Genomic DNA, 25,196 nt, shown 5'->3' with positions numbered 1-25,196 from the left:
TATTGATTAAGCAACAATAAGTTCAAATTTTATTTTTCGTTCTAATTTCAAAGCTATTATATCCTAAAAAAAAAACGAATTTTGTCATCTTTCTGTACTGATTTACAATATAATAAAAAAAGGGTGCGTGTACTTATGTACGCGCGTAAGAAGTTATACTTTATTTTTATTAAATTTATTTCTTTCTTTTTTATTGAAATTTTAATCAATTTGAAAAAAAATCGATTAAATAACATCCTCAAACACGCATATTGGACATCCCTTTTCTTGACATCGTATAAATTCGGTAATTCTCGGTACGGTTCGGAAAATTCACCTGCGGCTATATTCAGACTCGCCAAGTTACGTCGGTCGTATATTTACGTACGTCATGTTGTGTCACAGTGCGCGCGCATCGTAAAATTTCACTCTCATAAATTTTTCATAACGCGCCTAAAGAAGTATAACTTCAATAAACATTCACCTTATCGTTTCCAGCACTCAACCCAGCCCATTGTACGAACGAAGGCAAATCGCGTGTGGGCAATTCAGCGGCCAGGGCCTTCACGCGCAAGTTGCGGTCATCCGTCAGCAGCACCACCTCTCGCACGCTACGGTTCGTCTTTGAATCACCGTTTCCTTCCTCTGGCTTCGTTTCTGATACATATAAAAACATTGTTACTAGCGTCCTTACATTCTGACTGGTGGTAGGGTCTCTTGTGAGTCCTTACATTTCTTACTGGTGGTAGGGTCTCTTGTGAGTCCGCGCGGGTAGATGATACCACCGCCCTGCCTATTTCTGCCGTGAAGCAGTAATGCGTGTCGGTCTGAAGGGTAGGGCAGCCGTTGTAACTATACTGAGATCTTAGAACTTATATCTCAAGGTGGTTGGCGCATTTACGTTGTAGATGTCTATGGGCTCCCGTAACCGCTTAACACCAAGTGAGCTCTGAGCTCGTCCACCCATCAAAGCAATAAAAAATAAAATAAAAAAATCGTATTGGTGGTAGAGAATGCTGTACGCGTTGATACCATAGTTTTGCCTAATTTTGACATTTGCCGTTCCGAGTTAAAGGATGAAATGCTCATAGTGGACAGCAGAATTCACGTGGTGATGTCTACGGTATCCGATAGCAGCTTGGAATAGTAAGCTCATTATCTATATATTAATAAGTGAAGCAAAAACTTTGTATCCCTTTTTACGCAAATTGCGCGGACGGAGAAGTATGAAATTTCCCACACTTATAAAGAATATAGAGAAGTAGTGCAAAAAGTTAATATTTTTTGAAATTGTTCCTTAAAAATACATTAAATAAATAAAAAAGAATCATTACACACTACCATGTCAAATAACACACACACGCGTACATACTATTTGTTTATTGTCAAAAATTTTCTTATTGCTTATAGTCTGTGGTCAAATTGAAAATAGATTAAATATTCTTAGTTTTTATTAATAGGTATTTGTCTAAAGTGTAATCTTGGTGTAATCTGTGATTACAGAATTACAATAGTCTTTGACAATAGAATCATAATAGTGTAAAAACTTATAATTTATAATTATTAATATATAATTGTAAAACTTATAATTATAGTCGAATTTCGACTATTGGGGGAGCACTAATACAAAATAAATATGCAACGTTACATACCGGTGTCTGGGTGTGGTTGGGCGGCCACGAGGTTAGCGTGCAAGTTGAGGGCGGTGGAGAGCACGCGGTCGTCGTTGGTCGCGCGGTCGGCGTCGCGCTCGGCGGTGAAGGCGCGGGACGAGAGCAGCGAGCCGCGCGACGTGGCCAGGCGCACGCCCGCCGCGCCGCCGCCCACGCACACCCACGCCAGCGCCGCGCCCGCCATGCCGCCCACGCGACCGCACTTCTTCAGCCCCTCCAGCTCGCTCATTACTGACGACCACAAACCACGACCTCAATTGTATATGCAATTTCGAAAAGGGCACATGTAGCATATTTTGTCAAATACGTTTTTTTCATAATAATATACATGTAGTTTTGAGGCTTACCTACACCCATTTTATAATAATTTCAATTGCTAATGAACACTAAAATATATCTCAAAACTTAATATTTTAAAATTTACACAGCTTTAGAAAATAATCAGTTTTTTTCATTTCCTGAACATTTTACATTTTCAGAATGTGCCCTTTTCGAAATTGCGTATTCAATTAATTCTAAAATCTTATTAAAAAATCTAATATTAAAAAAAAAAGACGTGCCCGCTGAGTTTCTTGCCAGTTCTTCTCAGGACGGAGGCTAGTTTTTGTGAATTGGCGGTAGTTCTTTTTGACGCTCAACAAGTATGTACTTTCATTTATGTTAAATTTTATTTTTTTTATTTGATTTCAATTATGATATTACGACTCAAAAAATCGACTACAAGTTAAATCAATTTACTATATTTATTTTAATGATTTATTCAACTTCATGCACAAAGTTACAATGGCGGACTTAATACCTGAGGCATACTCTACCAGTCAACCAAGGATGGTGTAGAGAGTCTTGTGGTAGGTGCATTACTTATTGCGAAAATATGAAAATGGATAATATATCTATATATAATCACCATCATATACTCGTATATTCACATACATATATAATCAAATACACTAAATTCAATTCTGTCAAATACTAAAGGACCCGAAAGGTAAAAGAAAACAGAGGGCATATACTCACCGACCAGAGGCACGGCTAGAGTGTACGGCTGAGACGGCGCAGCGACCACGGCTTGTAACAGTGGTAGATGATCGATGAAACAATTTGTATCCGGGACTAACCATCGGGGCCGCACTTCCACTTCCATACTGGTCGAATCACTACGTAGAATTTCCTGTTAAATTTGTAATAACACTTTGTAATTACTTACTAAATTTCTTTTTTTAAGGGATTTTATTACTTTTTTTTTATTGCTTAGATGGATGGACGAGCTCACAACCCACCTGGTGTTAACTGGTTACTGGAGCCCATAGACATCTACAACGTAAATGCGCCACCCACCTCGAGATATAAGTTCTAAGATCTCAGTATAGTTACAACGGCTACCCCACCCTTCGAACCGAAACGCATTACTGCTTCACGGCGGAAATAGGCGGGGTGGTGGTACCTACCCGTGCGGACTCCCAAGAGGTCCTACCACCAGTAAAACTTGGTAACTTGGGTGACTTGGTAACTAAGACCATGAAGTCATGTCTTATTTTAATTTTATTCTTATTTTTATGAAAAATGATAATATGGAGTGAAAGGAAATGAAAAGAAGATGATTAATTTGAGACATTAATCAACTGGGATGAAACTAAATGAAAAAAGATTATATTGGATGAAAAATAAGATCATTAAAATGGTGGTCATTTACTGAGATTTTTTCAGTGGACTTTTTGGAGGATCCCGAGAAGTTACGTCCATTTCTTCGTCCGTTCCTTTGTTTCATTTTCCCACATTTGTGCACTTTCACAGATATTAAAGAGTTAACAAACCACCGTTATTACACATTTAAACCTGAAGAAACACTAAATAGAAAAAATAAAACAAATTAAAAACTTCACTCCTCGCGTTCCCGCCAAAAAGTGCACTTACTAAATTAACTTTAGTTAGTGATGCACATGCACAAAGTGTTCATTAGCCACTTAATAATAGATTGGGGAAAAGTTTCTTCGCATTTTTTAAGAAAATTCACAACATTTTTTAATATAGTTTATTTACGTTTAACTAAATTATGTAGATACCATTTTGTTCGATAACTTTATGCCATCTTGTAGGTAGGGACATGATCCCATTGCTATAGAAATTTTGGGGCTTCTGATAAAAATACTGACAATTGGTTTTGGCAGTCCTCTCGTGATGTTAACCTGATAAAAATAGTATAGCCAAAGAGATTTTATTACAAGTTCATACATACATACATAATGCGAAAAGACTTTTTCCCCAACCTATTATAAAAATAATAGTACTTATGCATCAAGGGAGGAAAGTTGGACATTTCCTCCCGCGTGTAAAAGCAATCACTACACATTACACACAAAAAAACTCATAAAAAACAATTTAACTGTTTTTTTAATTTTTAAATAAACTACTACTAATTCAATAAGAACTGTCTGATGAACTCATCTTTGTGTAATACTTCACTATTAAATTTTGTTGCCTTTTGTTTATTTAACTTTTACACTAAGCACAATAATTGCAAATTACCCGAGCACAACAATGGCGGAGAATTTTAGGTGCGTGAGAGCAAACGTAGACACTAACGCGCATGCGCACTTGTACCCAGGGAGAAAAAGTTAGACTTTCTTCCCTGTACAGCGGGAGGAAAAGTTAGACTTTCTTCCCTGTACAGCGGGAGGAAACGTTAGACTTTCTTCCCTGTACAGCGGGAGGAAAAGTTTGACTTTCTTCCCTGTACAGCGGGAGAAAAAGTTACACTTTCTTCCCTGTACAGCGGGAGGAACGGTTACACTTTCTACCCTGTACAGCGGGAGGAAAAGTTACACTTTCTTCCCTGTACAGCGGGAGGAAAAGTTAGACTTTCTTCCCTGTACAGCGGGAGGAAAAGTTACACTTTCTTCCCTGTACAGCGGGAGGAAAAGTTAGACTTTCTTCCCTGTAGAGCGGGAGGAAAAGTTAGACTTTCTTCCCTGTACAGCGGGAGGAAAAGTTAGACTTTCTTCCCTGTACAGCGGGAGGAAACGTTAGACTTTCTTCCCTGTACAGCGGGAGGAAAAGTTTGACTTTCTTCCCTGTACAGCGGGAGGAAAAGTTACACTTTCTTCCCTGTACAGCGGGAGGAAAAGTTACACTTTCTTCCCTGTACAGCGGGAGGAACGATTACACTTTCTTCCCTGTACAGCGGGAGGAAAAGTTACACTTTCTTCCCTGTACAGCGGGAGGAAAAGTTACACTTTCTTCCCTATACAGCGGGAGGAAAAGTTACACTTTCTTCCCTGTACAGCGGGAGGAAAAGTTACACTTTCTTCCCTGTACAGCGGGAGGAAAAGTTACACTTTCTTCCCTGTACAGCGGGACGAAAACTGAAATTTCGGCGTCGGTAGGAGAAAAAATTGCTTGGTGTAATTGTAGAAAAGAACAGCGGTATACCTGTACACGTTGTCGCTGTCGTTCAAGTGTGGCCTTCCTGTTCTCCAGCTGTTCCTTGCGGCGGAGCAGACGTCTGGTGGCCTCGTCTGCATCCGGAGCCTCGCTCACGCTGGTCGGACCGCTCCTCGAACTCTCTTCGTCTTCGGAATCTTCGGCCTGTTAACAAAAAAGAGCTCCTGTAAATTACCTGTACCCAGGGCCGGATTTAAGCTTAATGCCGCTCCTGGGCATCGGAAAAAAATCCGCCCCAATACTGGGATTTATACTTAAACTTTACTTTCAAAATTAAAATAACTAATTTATTGCAGAAACGTTATCATAATATATTATATATTCCAAAAATATATAACAAATTATAATATTTGTGTTTTTTCTAACAATTATAAATTTTGCACTTAGGGTGACTCATAATTATATTACACAAAAAAAAAATTAAATTTCTTTAATTGCAGTAAATAGAAAAATCGATTATTATTTTAAATGTCCAAGGAAATAAATTGATTAAATCATTTTGATTATTAATTTTTACTAAAAGTGCCAAAATTATAATTCACAAATAACGGATGAATTGAATTTTTTGAATTATCAATTAAACAGAAAATTATTAATTAATAGAATAAAATTACATATTTATATTGGGCAATCTTGATAAGACTTAAAAAAACTTTTCACTTTCAAAAATTTACCGCCCTAAAAAAGCCGCCCTGGGCACTTGCCCCGACTGCCCCTAGTGTAAATCCACCACTGCCTATACCCGGCACACAGACGGTATATGAGTCGCAAAACGTTACTAAAACAATCTTGGCCCATTATGAATTCGACAAATCGCAAACACGAACCAGAAATTTTACTGTCATTAACACATAAGGAAGTTTAACTTGCCGTAACGTTACTGTGAAATTGTGAACTTTAGCAATGTTTATCCGAGCAAACTTTAGATTAACGGTTTTTGACCGCATTTTACGACATTGATGTGTGTAGAAGCCTAGCACTAAATTAAAAACAAGCCTATTGTTTTTTTTTTTTTGAAATTTTTTACTGAGATAGTGTAAATGGGATTTTTTTTCCACGACATCGTTGAACAAACTCACAGCCTACATGGTACTAATACCGTTTAGTTCATACACATCGTAAAGTGGATATATAACTTTACAGTTTGAAACATGTGGTCAAAGTCTTAACTATGTAGTTATGTATGCAGCTACTCCATCCGTCAAATGAATGCTAGCTCACACTGCGCACTAACACTAATAGATTAATATGACCTACCAGTAACTAATCCACAAAACTCTAAGAAAATTGGATATCTGAAAATTGCCTCTGGATTGGCCCACGTTAAAGACGAACGACACTTAGGCGTGTCTGAATTTAAGCTGTAATTGTGTTGTTCTTAAAGTGTGTAGTTAATACATACATTCCTAGCATTTGTTCACTAGATATTTTCACGATACAGAAAATTATCGTTTATTTATAATGTTAGTTGTATAATTAGTAATAATTGCTAATGTTAGTACCGCTAATGCTAATGCCGATTTAGAGAGTAGGATCTAGTCATTATTTCAGCCTTATCGAACTCGAGTCTACATCTTAGCGATATTCAGTCTTAAGACAGAATTAAAAAAAAAACGTTATTGTTTATCGATAATAATGTTTAACACCCTATCCAACCGACACAGCCCATTGAGTTTCTCCCTGGATCTCGTCAGTGGGTCGCTATTCCGATCCGGTGGTAAGGTCTGCAAGGCGCTGCTCTTGCTAAGGCTAGTGTTAGTAAATTCTCTCAGGTTGAGCCCGTGAGCTCACCTACTCGCTCGCTCGTAGCTGGAATAGCCCCTTAGGCTACTTTTTTTAATTGCTTATACGAGTGAACGAGCTTACAGCCCATCTGGTGTTAAGTAGTTACCGGAGCCCATAAACATCTTATAACGTAAATACCGCCACCCACCTTGAGATATAAGTTCTAAGGTCTCAGTATAATTCTTTACACTCAGTATAGTTAGTTACCTAGCGAATAGGTAGGGGGAAAAAACACTACAAACGAAACGCAAGCCGGCCTGTACATCTACGCCGATAAACACACCAATAATGAAACATGTCAGTAAGAAGATTTTTTTGTAATTTAGTAATCTGTATTAGTTTCTCTTAGCAAGGCGATTGCATGCAGCAGAGATGCGAATGTTCCGATGAATGCGTGGAGTAACGAGAATGGATAGAATACGGAAGAGGAATAGAGGAACAGAATACGGAAGAGGAATAGAGGAATAGAATACAGAAGAGGAATAGAGGAAGTCTGAAAGTGGCACCTGTGACAGCGAAGCTGCAAAGTGCGCGTTTGGGATGGTATGGACATGTGATGAGACGAAATGAAAATGAGGCTGGTAAGAGAATGTTAACTATGAATGTGGAAGGATATAGAGGAAGAGGTAGACCTAAGAAGAAATGGATGGATTGCGTCAAAGACGATATGGGTAAGAAGGTAGTGAGCGAAGAAATGGTATATGATAGAAGAGTATGGAAGGAGAAAACATGTTACGCCGACCCCAGGTGACTGGGAGAGGGGCAGGATAATGATGATGAATGATGATTAGTTTCTCTTATAACACCAATGCATTATTATATACGAAGTGTCCATACCAAGAGTTGCAGCGGCTGGTGTTGTGGTTTAGTTTTCTGCACAGCGCTGACGTACCGCGGCGGGGCGTCAGTGGGGTACTCCAAGCGCAGCACCGGAGGCTCCACACCGACCAGATACCTTGATAATGAGAACATTCAATAATGCTATGGAATTAAAGAGCTTGTGTTTTTTTTATTGCCCTTGTAGGCAGACGAACATACGGCCAACCTGATGGTAAGTGTTTACGTTCGCCCATGACCTTCAGCAATGCCAGGGGCAGAGGCAAGCCGCTGCCTACCGCTTAATACTCTCCACAACCTTCTTTTAAAGAAGAACATGTCATAGCGCTCGGGAAAAACCGTGGAGGGGGGCTCATTCCATAGCCGGATGGTACGTGATAAAAAAGACCTTTGGAAACGCACTGTGGATGACCGCAGTGGCTCCAGATAATATGGATGAACTCTGCTCCGATGGCGGGAGGTGCGATGATAGAAAGGAGATGAGGAGATCATCTCAAACAATTCCTCCGAGCACTCCCCATGGAACATACGGTACAAAATACAGAAGGAACCGAAAAATAATAATGATATTAACCGAATCTTTCCTTAGCATGCCTGAAAGTCTTGAAATGTTCGATTTTCGAAATTTCGATACTCCTTATGTTTTTCAGCGTTTGCCTAGTTTGCAATACCCTTTTCGTACTATTCCATAATTTAATATAATATTAACATAATTTCCAGTTTGTTATTTTTTCATTGCGTTAAAGCAGGGGTTCCCAAACTTATTTTGTCTATTGCCCACTTTGAGAATAAATTATTTTTGAACGCCCCCCTTTTTGTCACCTAGTTAAAAACCACTTTAGCGAGAACTAAGTCCGTATTTAGGAGTCATCCTAGATGAAATTTCAAATTTCCTCCCAAGCCTCTACACAACGCCCCTTTTTTTTTTTGGGTCTCTTACCGCCCCCCTTTAGGCCTGCAGCGCCCACAAGGGGGCGTTATCGCCCACTTTGGGAAAGGCTGCGTTAAAGCATTGTACGCAATGTAACGATAGTAAAAGTGAACTGACGCACGGGGTTAGTGAAAGCGCACCTGTACATGACATGTTATTAAACAATGTTTTATCATATCGAGAGGCGAAAGAATATTTTGTTTAAGCGAAACTTTTTAAACTTTACAGGACAATGGCTCTCCTGTAAAGTTCCAAGAATTTCGCTAAAAATAAAGTTTAAAATTTGAAAAAAACACCAAAAAACTGCTTCAGCTATTTCAATTGAGTAAACTTAATTGAAGTTCAATTAAAAACATCGAACTGTTGTTGCTAATACTAAATAAAACGCACCTTTAATTACAAATATAAATGTCGCGTATTAATCGAAATAGCGCTTAAACCGAATAGCAGCCTTTCACTTCTCGACATGTAAGTAGCGTGTGGTACACGTGACAACTCACTCGGTCCCGAAGAAGAGCAGCTTCCTGATCCTCAGTACGTGTTCCGCGGCGTGGTTGTGCGCCGACGGATCCGGGGGCACCCACGCCTTGTCCGGCTCCATGTACATGAGCGGAGTGAACCCGCCCAACGACGCGTCCTCCGCCAAACGGATGCAAACGTAGCCTACGATCATTGCGAATTCGTGAACACATTCAAGTAAAAAAACATATCAATGAATTTATAGATATCCGTTCTACGAGCAATGTGTCCTGCCCACTGTCACATCAATGTCGCAATATTTTGGGCTAAGTCGGTTACCATGGTTTTCCTGCGAATCTCCTCATTTCTGATTTGATCTCGCAGGGAAACTCCGAGCATAGCCCTCTCTATTGCTCTTTGGGTGACCTTGAGCCTTCTCATAAGGCCCATTGTGAACCTACTAGTTAAGGTTACGCTGAAATAGCCTCTCAAGGCTATCAGCCTAGGTAGGAAAAAAAAAGGTAACCATATTTTAAAACCGAAAGTTTGTTTGTTTGTAACGCTTTCACGTTTCAACTATTTGAGCGATCATAGTGAAATTCAACAGACACGCTGACAGAGGTACAAAAAATTACATTTCCTTCATACCGAAAAAGATACTTTCCCCAGGAAATACATTATTTTCTAGATAAACGCCAGTCAGGTGTTCTAGTAGCAGATAGGATATTATAAACTGCCACTAAAATAGAAAAAATTGTTAAAACGTCTCTATTGTTTTGCAAAAAGTTTATGATTATAATTTATTTTATCTGTGCCAGTGAAACAAATTAGTTGCTATTTCTACCAGTGCCTTTCTATAGTACACATATCCCTACTTTAGAACTGCAGGACCAGATTCAAAGATAAGCGTATCCGTTGCATTCGTATCGACCGATGCAACTGTGCCGGTGTACGAATCCTGCATGCCATTTTTTTAAATGAAATACGCACTTAACAAATGTTCACGAAGACTTCCACGGTAAAGGAATAATATTGTAAATAAAAATCAAACCCACAAGAAATGTAATTTGCGTAATTACTGGTGGTACGGAGTATTGTGAGCCCCTACGGGTGGGTAATACCGCCCTGTCCATTTCATCGGTGAAACAGTAATGCAATAAAATAATAAAATATATCAATGATCTTAGCGTTTCAAGTTGTAATTGGTTCTCGTGTCCCTATATAGTCTGGCAACGAATACTAAAAAAATGCCCCAATAAATAAATAAAACAAAATTACATGTGAATTTGGAACCTGTTAGTCTCACATGAATATTCATTATTTTCTCATTCTCTCGCCAATACTTTTTAAATATTATTGTGGTATTCAAATGAAATGGAGAGCCAAGTTATGTGATTAAATTAAACACAGTAAGTTTGGAGTCATATTGTTTTTTTGTATTATTATCGTTTGTGTTGCGGTATACCATAGGTATAAATTCAACGCAGTCTTTAGCGTGTAAACTAAAATACACTACGGTAATAAAAGTTTCAAGTAACAGAAAATAAACCATAGGCGAGCTCGCGGGGCTCAAACCTGACGACGTTGTTAACACTAACCCTAGCAATCTACCACCAGATCGGAATCGCAACCCACTGAGAAGATCCGACGAGAAACTCGCTCGCTTGTACTCGCTTTTGACGCCACGCGCGCAACCTAAAAATGTCGCGCGCAGGTCTATTTTCAGCGTTAAATTAAAATTATAAAAAATTAAGATAGAGTTCCGGGAGATAGGAGTTTTTATTGGAAATTTCCTTCTCTTTCAGAACCTTTTTTTTTTAATTTCTTAAATATTAATAGTTTATGAAATATTGGCAAAAAACGAAATGCCATTTGTTTTTCATCTTTAATTGTTTATAACTTTTGCAATTTTTTATGTGCTAATACACACTTTTGGCACATTTTTCTAGGCGTCAATCCGGATCCAATGAGCTATCGCACATAATTTTAAGAGCAGTGTATCTCTATTTTGTACCGTTTTCAACTAGTCGACTAGACTACAACTCCAATATTGTTTTGTTCACATATGTCCCCAATAAAAAATTAAAAGTAGATCAGTGCTTATGCCGCGAAATATTCCATAAAAAAATATATTTAAAAAACCACTGATGTTATATATCGATAATAACTATTATAACAACCTACGCTAACAACATATGTTACAAAGCTACCAAATACTTTGAACTATGGCCAAGTTCATACGCATATTTTTGTTTTAAACAAATCGATTTTATCTTTAAACGATTAAATCGTATCGACTTTGGTCGTTGTCGGATTCCCGCAACCTTAATAATCGCGTACTAACGATGCACGAGTAACGGTTGCTTTAGAAAACTTATCTTTATGCGATATTTATGGCGAGAACCTTCCTTCCACCGCTTGTAGCCTTTAATATTCCAAAAAACTTGATACAATTAAAAAAGTTTTTATGGGAGTCATTTAATTCTGCTTATTTTGCAATTACACTTACAGGATTAACCACATAACAACAGCATTAAGTAAAGATATCAAACTTTTTATGTGCACTAGTCGCTGTGACACTATAATTTGTCAACGTCTCTATTTATTTACAGGTAAACCGCAATTCAACACCTCCGAGTTACACAAAATACTTTATATATATTTTTAATATACCTACGATATTTAAATTTTTTTTTATTGCCCTTGTAGGCAGAGGAGCACACGGCCCACCTGATGGTGAGTGGTTACCGTCGCCCATGGACTTCAGCAATGCCAGGGGCAGAGCCAAGCCGCTGCCTACCAACCGTTTTAAAGTTATCTTTTAAGCAACCTGAAGCCAAGGTTTTTGTTAGCTAACTTAATATAAGTTTATGTTATTCCGAGTTTCATACTTGCCTTCTTTGATTTCGTTTTCCAATTTTATCGTTTTATCGTCTAATATTTCGAGTATGTTCATGAGTTTCGCTAACCAATCCCATGAGTCGCTTTCGAGTCTACAAAAAACAATTAATAAAGAATTATTTATTATAAATTAATCGATACGGATAATCGATACAGGCTTAGTTGCTTAAAAAATATATATACTTACTCTACGTTGAAATTGGTGAAGGAAGGCGGTGGGTTCCAGACACTACTGTGACACAGCATCCAGTCGGACCACACCTGCAAAAAATATACATAAAAGCTCGCATTATATGTAATGACGTAATGAATAAATCATAACATAAATCGTAAATCGATTTTATAAAGCGGTACAATATACTCGTTACATACCAAACATTACTGCCTGAGATTCATATTGTTTTATGAACCACCAACGGAAAAGGGGTATTATAAATTACAACCTTGTGTTGTTATTTGTAATGCCTAACTACCTAGACTGGCTGAACGAGTTTTATGAGTTGTTGCTATTAAACATTACTCTTTTTTTTTCTTTCTACATTCTATATTACACATCGTCGCTGTCAAACCAAAATCTGCTATGTGCAAAAACTATATTTTGAATTAACGAGTAAAAATATTTTCGTATAAAATTTTCTATGAAGGTGAATTTTTAAGAACTATATCAAATGAAAGCTATAGATAAATATTAAAGCTATGGACACATAGCAGTTTTTTTTTTTATACGGTAGATCCTGTGAACTATACGAAAAGGTCAAAAAGTAAAAATTTCAAAAAGTGCACATAGCCGATTTTGGTTTGACAACGACGAGATCGTAAATTCTTAGGCACGCATTGATAGGTACGTGGCGTAGCTATAGCGTAATACCTTTATCGAGGGTAATAGCTGCAGGGCATCAGCGTGGTGCTGGGTGTGAGTTGGTTCCGGCAATAACGCACAGCATCTTTCCACGAGCGCTCCGAACATGAGCAAGGATACGCCGAGAGCGCACTCCAACCAGGCTGGTCTCTCTGCACCGGAACAACCTGTCAACAAAATCAAACACTATACTTATGTACACCCAACAATCATTAGCTACATTTAAATTACTACCTAACAGACAATAGCACAAATTTCATTTTACGAATTGCAGCAAACTTTATTATATTTGGCCGAACGTTATGACGCCATTTGCGTCTAAAACAAACTACTAAGTAACCATAGATTAAACACAATACAAAATTATTAGACAAATATGAGTATGTGCGATGTAATTGGTGTTAATAATGTATTTTTATACTATCTATTGCACTAAGTAGATGACTATATTATTAATTGAAAGGGGCATTTTTAACTGGCACGGGTAGTTACCACAAGGCTGTTATACAGCTGCGAAGCAGTAATGCATTCCGGTTTCCAGGGTGGGAAAAACGCTAACATCACGCGGTTGGTGGAAGGTCGACTAACCTGCTCCAAGCCAGGTTCTAGTGACCTTGAGAATCATATCGCCTTTAGAATACCTAATGTAGAAGTACGAAGTAAAAGGAAAACATGACGAATATTTGACGAGAAAACGTCAAACACTGAGAATCATCAATTTTTATATTATTTTAATTGAGGTCCGGATGGCCAATCACTAAATATTTATTAAAAATATGTTAAGATATGATAGGATCAATGCAGAACAGACCGAGTTACTCGTTAAGAGAAATCAGATTTTATTATTACATAAAAAATATCAAAGTATGAAAAATATTTTTAATAAGACAGATTTACGGAACAAAATTACTATGTATGTAATTTAGAATCCTAGTACTATTATAATATTTTTGTTACTAAAAATATTTTATGTTTAATAATCAGAATCATGTAGAATTTCTGAAATTCAACATACACAACACAACAGCTATTATCTGAATTTTTGAGTCCGTATGTTTTACATTGTTTACATTAAACACTAAAGACGCGCGCATAAGTTACAACAGGTGAGAATTAATCGTATTCGCAACATAATCAATAAAACATTATCGATTCCGTGCAAGAATCATAATAACACAAAATGTACGTATGAATTCAAAACTCTAGTTTAAAAAAAAGAAAATCGATACTGACGAAGCAATCGTGCGTACAATAATCGACAGCAATGTCTAGGTTTACGAGCAAACACTATATGCGAACGATCGTGAGACTCATTTACATCACACAAAGCAGTTTGAATTAATCGAAAAACCATCAGCAACAACCGGAATCGGACTGTTTCAATTAATTAATATTCGTGCACAAACATTTGTATAAGACATTAACGTATCTACAAAATCATAACAAGAATTACGAAGCTTTTCCTGTATTTATTTTTCATTTAAATCTATTTTTATCTTAATCTATTATGTTGCTGATTACAACGAAAGCGTTATTATCACAGACACTTTAATCTCGTGTCCATTGACACGTCCATTGACACCTTATAACGCTAGAAGTTAAATAATAAGTTTTCCAGATTGGAACGAATTTAAAATTTTGGTAGGTACTTTAAAAAAAAAAAAGCTTCATCTCATGTATAATGCGTGAGGAAATAATATTAAAAGATATTATTTTTCAATTCACCGTTTTTTATTAAATCTAGGTTCCTTTTCCAGGGAACTCCAAATCGAACAATTTCAATAACTCATTATTAGATTTATTAGATAATTAGATTTATATACTAAAATAGCATTTTTAAACTAATTTTTTTCATGTTTACCACTTGTGATAACCGAGATGAAACAACGTCATTATGTGCACATCATGTTTTTGCTCGTATTATCGTAATTACAAAATTAGAACATTATATTTCAATAGCACAGTGATACAGCAACCAAAGAACGATGATTTTATTTGTTTAAGTTCCCCGACAGGATGCAGATATTGAATTTCGAGATCAACTAACAAACCCTGCCATTATTGGATCATACACTGACAAGTCATCGGGGTTCCGAGCCGGTCCCGTATAAATAGAATCGTCTAAAAATACACACAAACATACGTGCATGCACCTGCAAATGCAACACGCCTACGATCATAGTAAATAACCGGGTAAGCCGTGTCTCTTATCTTATTATGGGGTTCGTGCAATGTATTTAAAAACTCACATAAACCTATGTTTCTCAGTCGTACTAGGCCGCGAAATTCATTCAATTACTTAAACGCCTTATAAAAAAAACCTTCTACAACTATCTCGATGTGTTACATGCAAACACATTACGTGGGTAATCGTATTTTTGTAAATTATTACACTTATAACAGCGGTCGGGGAACCGGAGTAAATTACCCCAAATAGGGTAAAATGAAATTTTGGGGGGTAAAAATAAATCTTTTGTGAGTAAAAAAATAATATAGAAGTGAAACTTCTTTAGAATCGTTAAATTTTTAGTTATTGTTTTCTTTTCAAAATTATCATGGGGGCTATAATACGAAAGATACTAAAAAGAAGCTATTTCGTTTTTTTTTTGTTCTTCGCCATGGGGTAATATCAACTTACACAAAAATATTTAGGGGTAATATTTAAAAAAGTTCCCCGACCGCTGACTTATAACATACATCACAACATTTTATGAAAGCACACAATTGAAATAATTTCATCGATTTTATAGTTTCTATGCAAAGCAAGCAAAGGGGGAAATCATTTTCAAGGGTACAGAAAGAAAAGTAAGAAATATAAAGGTGTAAAGTACGTAAACCCTAATATATATAGTTAATATGTTTTTATATACGTTTTGTCAGGTCTTTGTAATAAATATGCTTATCGGCAATCTTTCTCGGAATATCGCGCGCTACATAATACTAAAGGGCAACGCCTTACCCAACGATTTAATGAAGGGTCTCGGGCGCCATAATTTTTCTATAATAATCCAAAACAACATTACAAGTAATGGAGTAAAAGCGTTCGTCACCGTGGCGTCGCGGAGTCAGTTTGTTGAACCTGTTCCCGTGAAATGTGTGCATTTGTGCGGTGCTCGGGCGCGGTAGGCAGCCGACCGGGAGCTCGGTGCATCAACCTCCGATAACTTGTAATTTGTAATTACTTCACTGTGCGCCGTCGGAACGACAGGAAACGAATACAATCATAACTTCAGTTTTATTATTGATTTCATCAAGATGAGAGTTAAATAAGTTTTGCACCCGATTAAAATGTACTGTGTAAAATGTAAAATCTAATTTAATTTGCCTCGTCTATTATTAGATATATGTTTTTGCTTTTAATGTATCATAATAACGTAAGTTTTAATTCGTTATTATTTTAAAACAAATAGATTAATAGGTTTTAGGTAAGCCGTCGATCATGTTGTTTGTATTGCATTCGTAGCACAGTAGTACCTCAGGTTCCTTTGAAGTCATATCATCGATCGATAGATACGTGCACCTTTTTTTGGGCCGAGGGCCGAACCTCTTACGAGGTGCCCGGGCTAGGAGGCGCGCGCGATATATGGTCCTGGACGGTGCGCAGATGTTAAGAGGGGACCGCGGGGCCAAGCGATGGAATTTAGAACCCTACCCACTGAACGACTCCCCTGCACTCTCGCCCAAGCGTATGATATCTCCGGGGTCAAAACCCGGGTAACTTACCCCGGTCTACCCGCTACCGCGGTCAACACTGCAACCAGACAGCCCAGCTCACCTTTTTTTAATTATAAGTTCTAGATATGAAGCTAATGGTATGAAATACCGTTGTTTTTATAGAATTATACACATAATAAAATTTTAAGTAATAAAAAAAAAAATTACCGCACGACCATATGTGTTTTGTCCTACGCGTACAAAATGAGTATTCATGTGCTGCCCTCCCGAGTTTTGAATATAACAGCACAACTTCTACAGTTGTATAAAGCTAGGTACATATATAATTTTAACATTATACATTACGTCATAAGGCCATCCACACACATCCTTATAATAGTTAAACATATAAATATTAAAACAAGATACATTTCGTCTTGATACATATTGCAATATACAGAGACATACTGTAATGCCACGCTAAAGAATAATATACAAAACGGGTACTCAATTCTTGGTTTATTTTAATATATTAAACTACATTATAATACAGGTTGTAATGTTGTATTGTATGTATGTGAGAATTTTGCAGAAAAAATGTGCGTCGTCTATCCATTACGCCAAGCATAGGCAAGAAAGCATTGTAGGTAGGTACATTACGACTATTACGTAAATTGCCGTCCCCTGCGTGTGATCTTTTGCTATTAAAATTTACAGGAAGACGTTGAACAGTTACCATGGGTTTGATAAATTCTATAGTTTTTGTAAGCTTTGAGAGCTCTTTATAAATATTATCCGAAAACACTTTATGGTCACTTACGGACGACTAAGATTTTGTTACATGTTAACATTTGAATATCGTTTTTAATAAATTGATAATTTAGAAAAACATTAATATGAGTACCACGTAATACGTGTAATACAAATTAACAGTAATAAATACACTGAATTTTTATCACCGGAATTGCCTAAAATTGTCATATTATTAATATAAACACCACCATAACATTACAATTTAAAAATTTTTAATCTATCTCTATATCTATTAATAAATCTCTTAATATATAATAGAAATTATATGTGCAGCATATCTTCAATATTACCGATGAACCAAAATGGTTACAGCGTAAAACGGTCTATTTGCGTAATTAGTCGTGGTAGGGTCATCTAATGATAGGTTTCATTTTGATATGTAAAAAAAAAACGATTATTTGTAAGTGATATCATAGGATATTTATTTAATTGTAAAAAGGATGGTATGCCATTCATAATGGGAAACAAAATCAGTCAAATGACCAACGTGATCATTACACTTGTAGGACAAATTTTTTCATAAAAAAATCCATCGCAAATTCGGACATCTTTGTGGCCTTGAATCGATTATAACCCGATTCGATTCGATTATAATCGATTGTAGGCTACGACAAAAATAAAGTGTATGAATTGGCATAGGCTCAAAGAAAAAAGTGAAAAAGTGGTAATCACAAGATCTCGGTGGGGAATTCTTATCATTTCTTCCAAATCACACGGTCAGAAAACTTTTCATTAAAAGAGCTATGGTATCGTTACTTTTGTTGCACGTGGCGCCGTCTTATTGGAAATAAACGTCGCCCAGATCAATATCTTTCAATTACGGTTATACAAAATCATTGTTCGATAACCGTAACAGTTGCTCCAGCTTCATTTTCGAAAAAGTAAGGTCCAATGACCCTATTTTCCAATGCCCATTGCGATTAATTTCCGTTTCAGTTTAATGCATTTCAAAGACCTAATTTGAACTAAGCTTTAAAAGCCTTAAGATCTATGTCTTTATGAAAAATACGGCGTAGCCGCGTAATATCATTTGTGGAATGCTAATTCTAAAGATAGACGAGAAATGGACAAATCTCGGTTTTCCTCAATACTATAGGCCGCAACAGCAATATTCTCCGTTGTTCTTGATCGACGCGTTAGAGTTAAATTCTTCACATCACTAAACTTGACGCAGGACTTCATGTTTTTCCACAAAATTCACAATTGGTGCTTTGCGACGATCCAGAAATGCTTTAGTTTTGCAAACTGTGACCGCGAAATGTTCACATTTTTGGGAGTGAACTTTTAATGCTTTGTTGAAACATTGGTTGGCGAAGTTTCTACTTATCATCCGGCAGATAGTGTCAGCTTGATTCATGACAACTGTTAAAATGGCGGGATATTCAAAGTGAAACAATTTTATTGGAACACCCTGTATAAGCCCACACGGGATTTTTTTTTTTTGCTTTTGTAGACAATTGACACACACATACCATTATAATAATTCTGAAGCACGAGATAAGCGAACAAATGTTATTATTCCATCGTAAAAATTAACGTTACCTTTATACGTGGAACCGGTCGTCTCAACTGCAAACATGTTGAGTGCGGTCAACTGAAGGAGTCTAGCGGCCGGCATCGGCAGGGGCTGTCGGTGCAACAGCGTGCGGAACTGCCGCAACATGAGGCCGGCACTTTCGTGAAAGGTTTCCATTCTGGTATCAATAAATAAAGCTGAATAACACAATAGTGTAAACCCTGATTTTATTTTGTCATTTATTTTCATGTTAAGCAAATAATTACGCGCGAGCTATTACTCTTTTATTTTAACCCCGATCGTTTGCCAATTCAGTAATTCATTTTGTTGGTCAATTCTGAGTACATTCATATTTACAGTGCCGACAGTCTCACGCGTATAAAGATCGTGCAGACGGTGTGGCCAAATTTATTATTGTTCTATGTTTATACAAACTCCGGAATCCTAATGATAAAACTAATAATAATCTAAATGAAAAACTGAAAGTCGCGTGTAAATATGTTTACGTTTAGTTTTAATTTTAAGTACAGCTAGAAGAAATAAAGTAGACAAAATAGATTTCGATTTACATTAATAAAGATTTTTTTTAAACACTAAATTAAACTACTATCAACTCGGATAAAGTAATAAATTTTGCGAATAGCACAATCACTCACCCTATTTTTGTTATTAATTTCCCGTGAACATGTAAATAGCTCGTTATAAAGCTCTTGTTCAACTGTAAGAAAAAAAAATGTGTAAGCATAACTTTAAAAAGAGCGGAACTATAGATAAGATGTTATAGCAAATAAAAAAAATTAAATTCAAACCATGAATTCTTCGTTATTACTACTACTATTAAACTGAGACTAACAATTTGTTCAAATTAATGTTGCCCTCACGAAATGACTCAATAATCAATTAGTGAGTTCTATAGCTCGTCTGTCCGCGTGCATCTTAGTAAGAGACACAGTTACCTCAACAGAAGTCATCGTGGACAGTTGCTCGTCGATGACAGGTTGTCGCGGAGTGGCGGTGACGTCACCGGGCCGCAGCCACACCTCGCGCCGCCCGCCGTCGCCGCCGGTGCCGCCTCCGGTGCCGGCTACAGTTTCAGTGCCGCTGCTTTTCGCTTTTTCTATTGCTGCACGCCTTTTACGTTCAGCCGCTTCATACTGTTTAAAAATGTTGCCATAAAAAGGCTGATTTTAATACAGAGCTAAGCGATATTGATAATCTAGATAGTATGGGTGTACGATTGATACGGTTTAAGAACAAAATATCTCGAAATAATCGACGAACTAACAAAACGTAGCATTTACATTTTTGCAACTCTTTGAAAATTCGTTCGCGATCCGCCAGATCTTCGGAACTTATTTCCTCGCGAAATTCAAAATTGAATGCAGAGTAGAGAAAAAGACTTAATCTTTGGTAACAAAAAGTTGGTTTAAAAACTGTTAACAAACAATGTGATGATAGGCCATGCAAAAAGATCATTTTTTATTAACCTTATTTGCATGTTTCACTCTTCAGTTATTATGTATGCTTGCAAAAAGGTTAAAAATTCAATTACTGCTTAGAGTATGCATACGATTCTGTATAATCGATTCGATCGTTCAGTGGGATTAGGAGCATGTATCGATTTCAAAACAATCAATGTAACAAATTGTTTGTTAACAGTGCTCCTGTGCTCTTTAACCCGATTGCTCGACAAAGCAAACTTTTTTTTCCTAGTTTATCTTTAATACATTAAGTACTGGTTTAATAATACTTCGTAAATTTTGTGCGATGAACATACGTTTAGAAAAAAGCACGCCCTAAATTTTTTGATTCTTCTTAGGCATTCCGAATAGCTTGTTAAATTATAATGAAGTGCATTCCGAATAGCTTGTTAAATTATAATGAAGTAAAAGCGACTACTTGAACAAAACCCTTTTTGATTTATAGTACATTTAACAAATTAGCAAATAACTACTAAAACTTTACTTCACATCATATCTAATGTAATAATGACAATTAACATACTATACATACTTTGTCTAAATATGTTTTTTAATTAATAAACTAACGCTCTACTAGAATATTTGGTCACCTTTTTTCTATTTTCATCGAAAAGTGACAATAAGCTCTCTCTGGCAGATTGAAAAGGATTCGATGACATCAAACTTCTCATATAGTAGTACACGGCGTCTAGTTTTCTTCTCTGAAACCAAATTACAATTTGCAATGAGAGCTGAAATCGATAACTGAAAAGAATTGATGAACTTATACGCTAAGATACTTTCAGCCGTTTATGAAGTCAGAAGATGAATATGCGATTGTTTCCTAACATGTAACCCTATTGGAATCAACTGTTGAACACTGATGGTAGAATGAGTTGAGAGCCAGCCTAAGTTAATATCACTGTCTTGTCTAATTCTCATAAACTAATAACGCGTTCCAGTTTCAATGATTGTTAATGCAATGTAACTTTATCGTTATATCTCATGGTGGCTGTAGCCTCGTTCGGCCATCTTCGCGAATAAAGAGACAAATATCAAATGACTTTATATATATACCTACACATAAACAGGTATAATGTTTGTTAACCAATTTTCTTCTTCTTTTTTTTAATAACTTTTAGTTGGTCAATAAAAAAGTTTAGAAATAGTCAATTGCCTTTCACAGATTTATTGACAAAAAAAATAAAAAAAATATAGTCCATATATAAAATGAATTTAAATCTTGAGATATCAGCGATAAGATCAAATTTCGAACGATTGTGCATTTAATTAGATTACTCACTGAGTATATCGCCAGGATCGCCAATTGGTTATAGGGTCGTCCGTTCTTGGGATTTATTTGTTGCGCTTTGGTGTACCAGAGTTTACTTTTCGCGTAATTGTTGGTCTCATTTACGAGTTCCTTATAGCGCGCCAGATCACCGAGGAAAACATATAACTTTTGCACTGAGACTAGAGCCAGTCCGACGTAACCCAGCCCTTTCGGCGGTAGAACGTGATTATCGTTTATGTAATCATCAATGTTGAACTTGTAGCATTTTTCCAACGTGTGCACTAAATTTTCAAAATATGTATTCCCTTCCTCTATTATAATATTGATCAAATTAACGACTTTCGTCTTGACTTCGGGCGTTACTTGAGAAAAACTTTTTCTTAAGGCCTCAATGAAATTATAATATAAAATTTTCCAAAACTGATGCTCCACGTTATCCGCCTGACAGTATTTGAGATCGGACATGAGCAGTCTTTGAAGAGCATTTTGCAAAAATGATCTGAAACAAAAAGAAGACATTTAATGTTTTCATACATTACATATATTAATAATATCACTATTTAAAACACATTTTTTCAATACCACCAATTATCCTTGTACACAGTGAAGTCCAAAACTGAGAAATGTCTAGTGTTATTCCAAAACCGATTTAGATAAAAGCTATTACTAATTAAGCTATATCTATACATATAAATTGATGTGTCTGTTTTTAATATTGAAATAGCCGCTTTTTACTAAATGCAAATGAATGAATATATATATACGGTATGTACACCAAAATAACACTTTTTACAATTTTTGTCTGTCTGTCTGTTTGTTCCGGCTAATCTCTGGAACGGCTGATTTTGACGGGACTTTCACTGATGGGTAGCTGATGATATAAAGAGTAACTTAGGCTACTGTTTTTAGACTAGCTTCGCCTCGCGGCGTCACCCGCGGTTATATCGTACCGTCGTAACATTCCGAAGCAAAGCGAGGGCGGGTCGCTAGTTAATAAATAAAAACAGTATTGTGATACTATTTTATTCGTGCATAGTTTTGTATTTAATACCCTTTTTCTGTCACGATATATACTACCGTATGATTTGAAATCAATATTGTAGAGCTTTAGTTACCTCGTTTCGATGACATCGGTCCAATGGTCGGCGAGCGCGGCCGGCCCCCTGAGCATGTGCGCCTGCAGCAGCGCGTCGGCGCGGTCCACCTCCTGCAGCAGCGCGCGGTGCCGGTCCCCGCGGGCCGCGTCGCTGTTGTCGCAGGACATCGCTCCACGCACCGAAGATTCTTTTATACCTAAAAACCATCATTATACCGTGGACAATAGAGTATGATTTACCTTACGCTAAAACAATACCAACAATACATTGATTTTTACTGGCGGTAGGACCTCTGTGAGTCCGCACGCTGCCTATTTCTGCCGTGAAGCAGTAATGCGTTTCGGTTTGAAGGATGGGGCAGCCGTTGTAACTATACTGAGACTTTAGAACTTATATCTCAAGGTGAGTGGCGCATTTACGCTGTAGATGTCTATGAGCGCCAGCACCACACCAGGTGTGCTGTGAACCCGTCCATCCATCTAAGCAATAAAAAATCAAAAATATTTATTAGACAAGCAAACAAGCTCACTGCTCTCCTGATGTTGTGAGGTTAAAGTCCATAGGTACATACCACAATCGAAAAAATTCTCATCATCATGTTACGACCTTCGACCGGAACGCATTATTACCTCAGCAGAAACAGACAGAACACTGATTGATAACAACCTATAATAGGGTCACAACACGCTCTGCCACCAACAGATTTATCACCATAATGAACGGAATAGGGACTTCAGAATTATTATTATAATGTACTTACATCTTTCAAGACGCATGTCTACTTTTGAAGGACTAGTTTGTACTATGATCGGTTTAGACGGATTCTGATGGTCATATAATGTTTTATGATTTTCTCCTGTATTTCCGCGTCTGTGAAATTTAATAACAATTAACATTAAAAGGTTATAAAAATTTTGTTAAATTAAGACACAATTATGTATAGTATTAATTACGCACCCTAATTCTTTCTGAAGGTTTGATATAGAGCTTTGAGGCAGCATTATTAGACCAGGATGAGAGGTGGACGATTCTGATTTCTCTGGTTTAGCACTGTTGATTCTGTTCCTTTGGTTTGTCGGTTCTGGGTGCCTGATAAGCCAACGAATAAAGAATTTTAATTCCTGTTAATTAGTTTGCAATTCAAACTAAAACTGCTTGTATTCAAAGGAAATACAGAAAGCTTTACTAATAAGTGACGGAAATAGTTATTATTGGGTCGATTACTTTTCAATTCAACAAAATGTATAATATGTTTTCTATAGTCTTTTTCTTTCTTAGGTGGGTGGACGAGCTCACAGCCCACCTGGTGTTAAGTGGTTACTGGAGCCCATAAACATCTACAACGAAAATGGGCCACCCACTTTGAGATATAAGCTCTCAAGTATAGTCTGTTGTTTTCTTAAGGAAAATCGTAATAAAACAGCCTGTAAAGAAAAATGCGAACTACCAAACTTGGGACTGACTTTTCATGAGTATTGTGTCGCTTGGACTCTAATATCTCCTCTCTCCAGTTGGTAGAAGCGGAGGAAGAGGAAGCGACGGGAGGGGGAGCGGGCGGGTCGGCGTGCCGCGCGTGACGTTTTTGTAGACGGCGGCGCGAACGTCGCGAGCCCCCCGCCTCCCCGGCCCCTCCCTCCCCGCCGCCCGGAGACCGGCGGCCGCGCTCACTGCTGCCTGTACGCGTGTTACAGGGGACGCTATTCTTCCGCTATAATAGATAAATTTCTATCAAACATTTCAACATAAATGTGGTAGGTAATTACTCCTACTAGTGATCCCGCAGTAGTCGAAATTCGACTATAATTATAATTAATTGAAATTGTAAGTTTGTACACTATTATGATTCTATTTTCAAAGACTATTATACTTCTATAATCACAAATTTCGCCAAGACTACACTATAGAAAAATATTAATAAAGACAAACAATATTTAATCTATTCTCAATTTGACCACAGACGTCAAGAACAAACTTTGACAATAATTATATAGTATGCATGCGTGTGTGCGTCAAATACATGGTACCTAGTGTGTGTAATATTTTTTTTATTGATTTAATCTATATTTTAGGCATAATTTAAAAAAATATTAGCATTCTGCACTCCTCTATATTCTCTAGATGTGTGGGAAATTTCATACTCCTCCGTCCGCGCAATTTTCGTAAAAAGGGATACAAAGTTTCTCCTTCACGTATGAATATAGATGAACAGAGATACCAAAGTCGTCTGGCTGAAATTAAGCCCTAACGTAATACTTACTTGAGAGGATAACCAGGCGGCCGACTTGCTGACAGCACATGGTACGCGGAATCCATCACCATCTCTAGGACTCGTAGCGCGGTTTGTTGATGTATCTCGGCTGTTACATTGAGAAACTATTCTCCTAAAAAATATGTTTTCCTATTTGAGTGAGGTTGCAAATCACAGAGTAGGAAGAGGGTACGCCGCTAACGAGCAAACACATCTCTTATGCTATAATGTACTCATTTTTATATTTAT

The 25,196-nt window shown here is 37.1% G+C and overlaps 1 protein-coding gene and 1 long non-coding RNA gene across 4 annotated transcripts in view; one reads left to right on the top strand and one right to left on the bottom strand.

Moving 5' to 3' along the window:
• Positions 1–25,196, bottom strand: part of LOC101746324 (telomerase-binding protein EST1A) — a 31,078-nt gene that overhangs the window by 1,700 nt on the left and 4,182 nt on the right. For all 3 annotated transcript variants that reach the window (XM_021347060.3, XM_038013205.2, XM_038013204.2), the window contains 19 exons: positions 24,957–25,080; positions 24,163–24,407; positions 23,657–23,788; positions 23,460–23,569; positions 22,718–22,895; positions 21,612–22,101; positions 20,920–21,030; positions 19,805–20,002; positions 19,505–19,566; positions 18,875–19,026; positions 12,875–13,032; positions 12,194–12,267; positions 12,001–12,098; positions 9,147–9,309; positions 7,716–7,833; positions 5,082–5,237; positions 2,670–2,823; positions 1,632–1,883; positions 464–636 (listed from right to left, as the gene is read on the bottom strand). In XM_021347060.3, coding sequence (XP_021202735.2) covers positions 464–636; positions 1,632–1,883; positions 2,670–2,823; positions 5,082–5,237; positions 7,716–7,833; positions 9,147–9,309; positions 12,001–12,098; positions 12,194–12,267; positions 12,875–13,032; positions 18,875–19,026; positions 19,505–19,566; positions 19,805–20,002; positions 20,920–21,030; positions 21,612–22,101; positions 22,718–22,895; positions 23,460–23,569; positions 23,657–23,788; positions 24,163–24,407; positions 24,957–25,080 — 3,148 coding nt within the window. The remainder of the gene's footprint in view (positions 1–463; positions 637–1,631; positions 1,884–2,669; positions 2,824–5,081; positions 5,238–7,715; positions 7,834–9,146; positions 9,310–12,000; positions 12,099–12,193; positions 12,268–12,874; positions 13,033–18,874; positions 19,027–19,504; positions 19,567–19,804; positions 20,003–20,919; positions 21,031–21,611; positions 22,102–22,717; positions 22,896–23,459; positions 23,570–23,656; positions 23,789–24,162; positions 24,408–24,956; positions 25,081–25,196) is intronic.
• On the top strand, positions 478–5,458 carry LOC134199511 (uncharacterized). The gene is made up of 2 exons (XR_009974027.1): positions 478–595; positions 5,130–5,458. It is a non-coding gene; the product is annotated as an uncharacterized LOC134199511 (long non-coding RNA).

The sequence above is a fragment of the Bombyx mori genome, chromosome 10 (genome assembly GCF_030269925.1).
Source record: "Bombyx mori chromosome 10, ASM3026992v2".
In the NCBI taxonomy this organism is placed as follows: Eukaryota; Metazoa; Arthropoda; class Insecta; order Lepidoptera; family Bombycidae; genus Bombyx; species Bombyx mori.
Note: the sequence above shows the minus strand (reverse complement) of the source record. Positions and strands in the feature narration are given on the sequence as shown.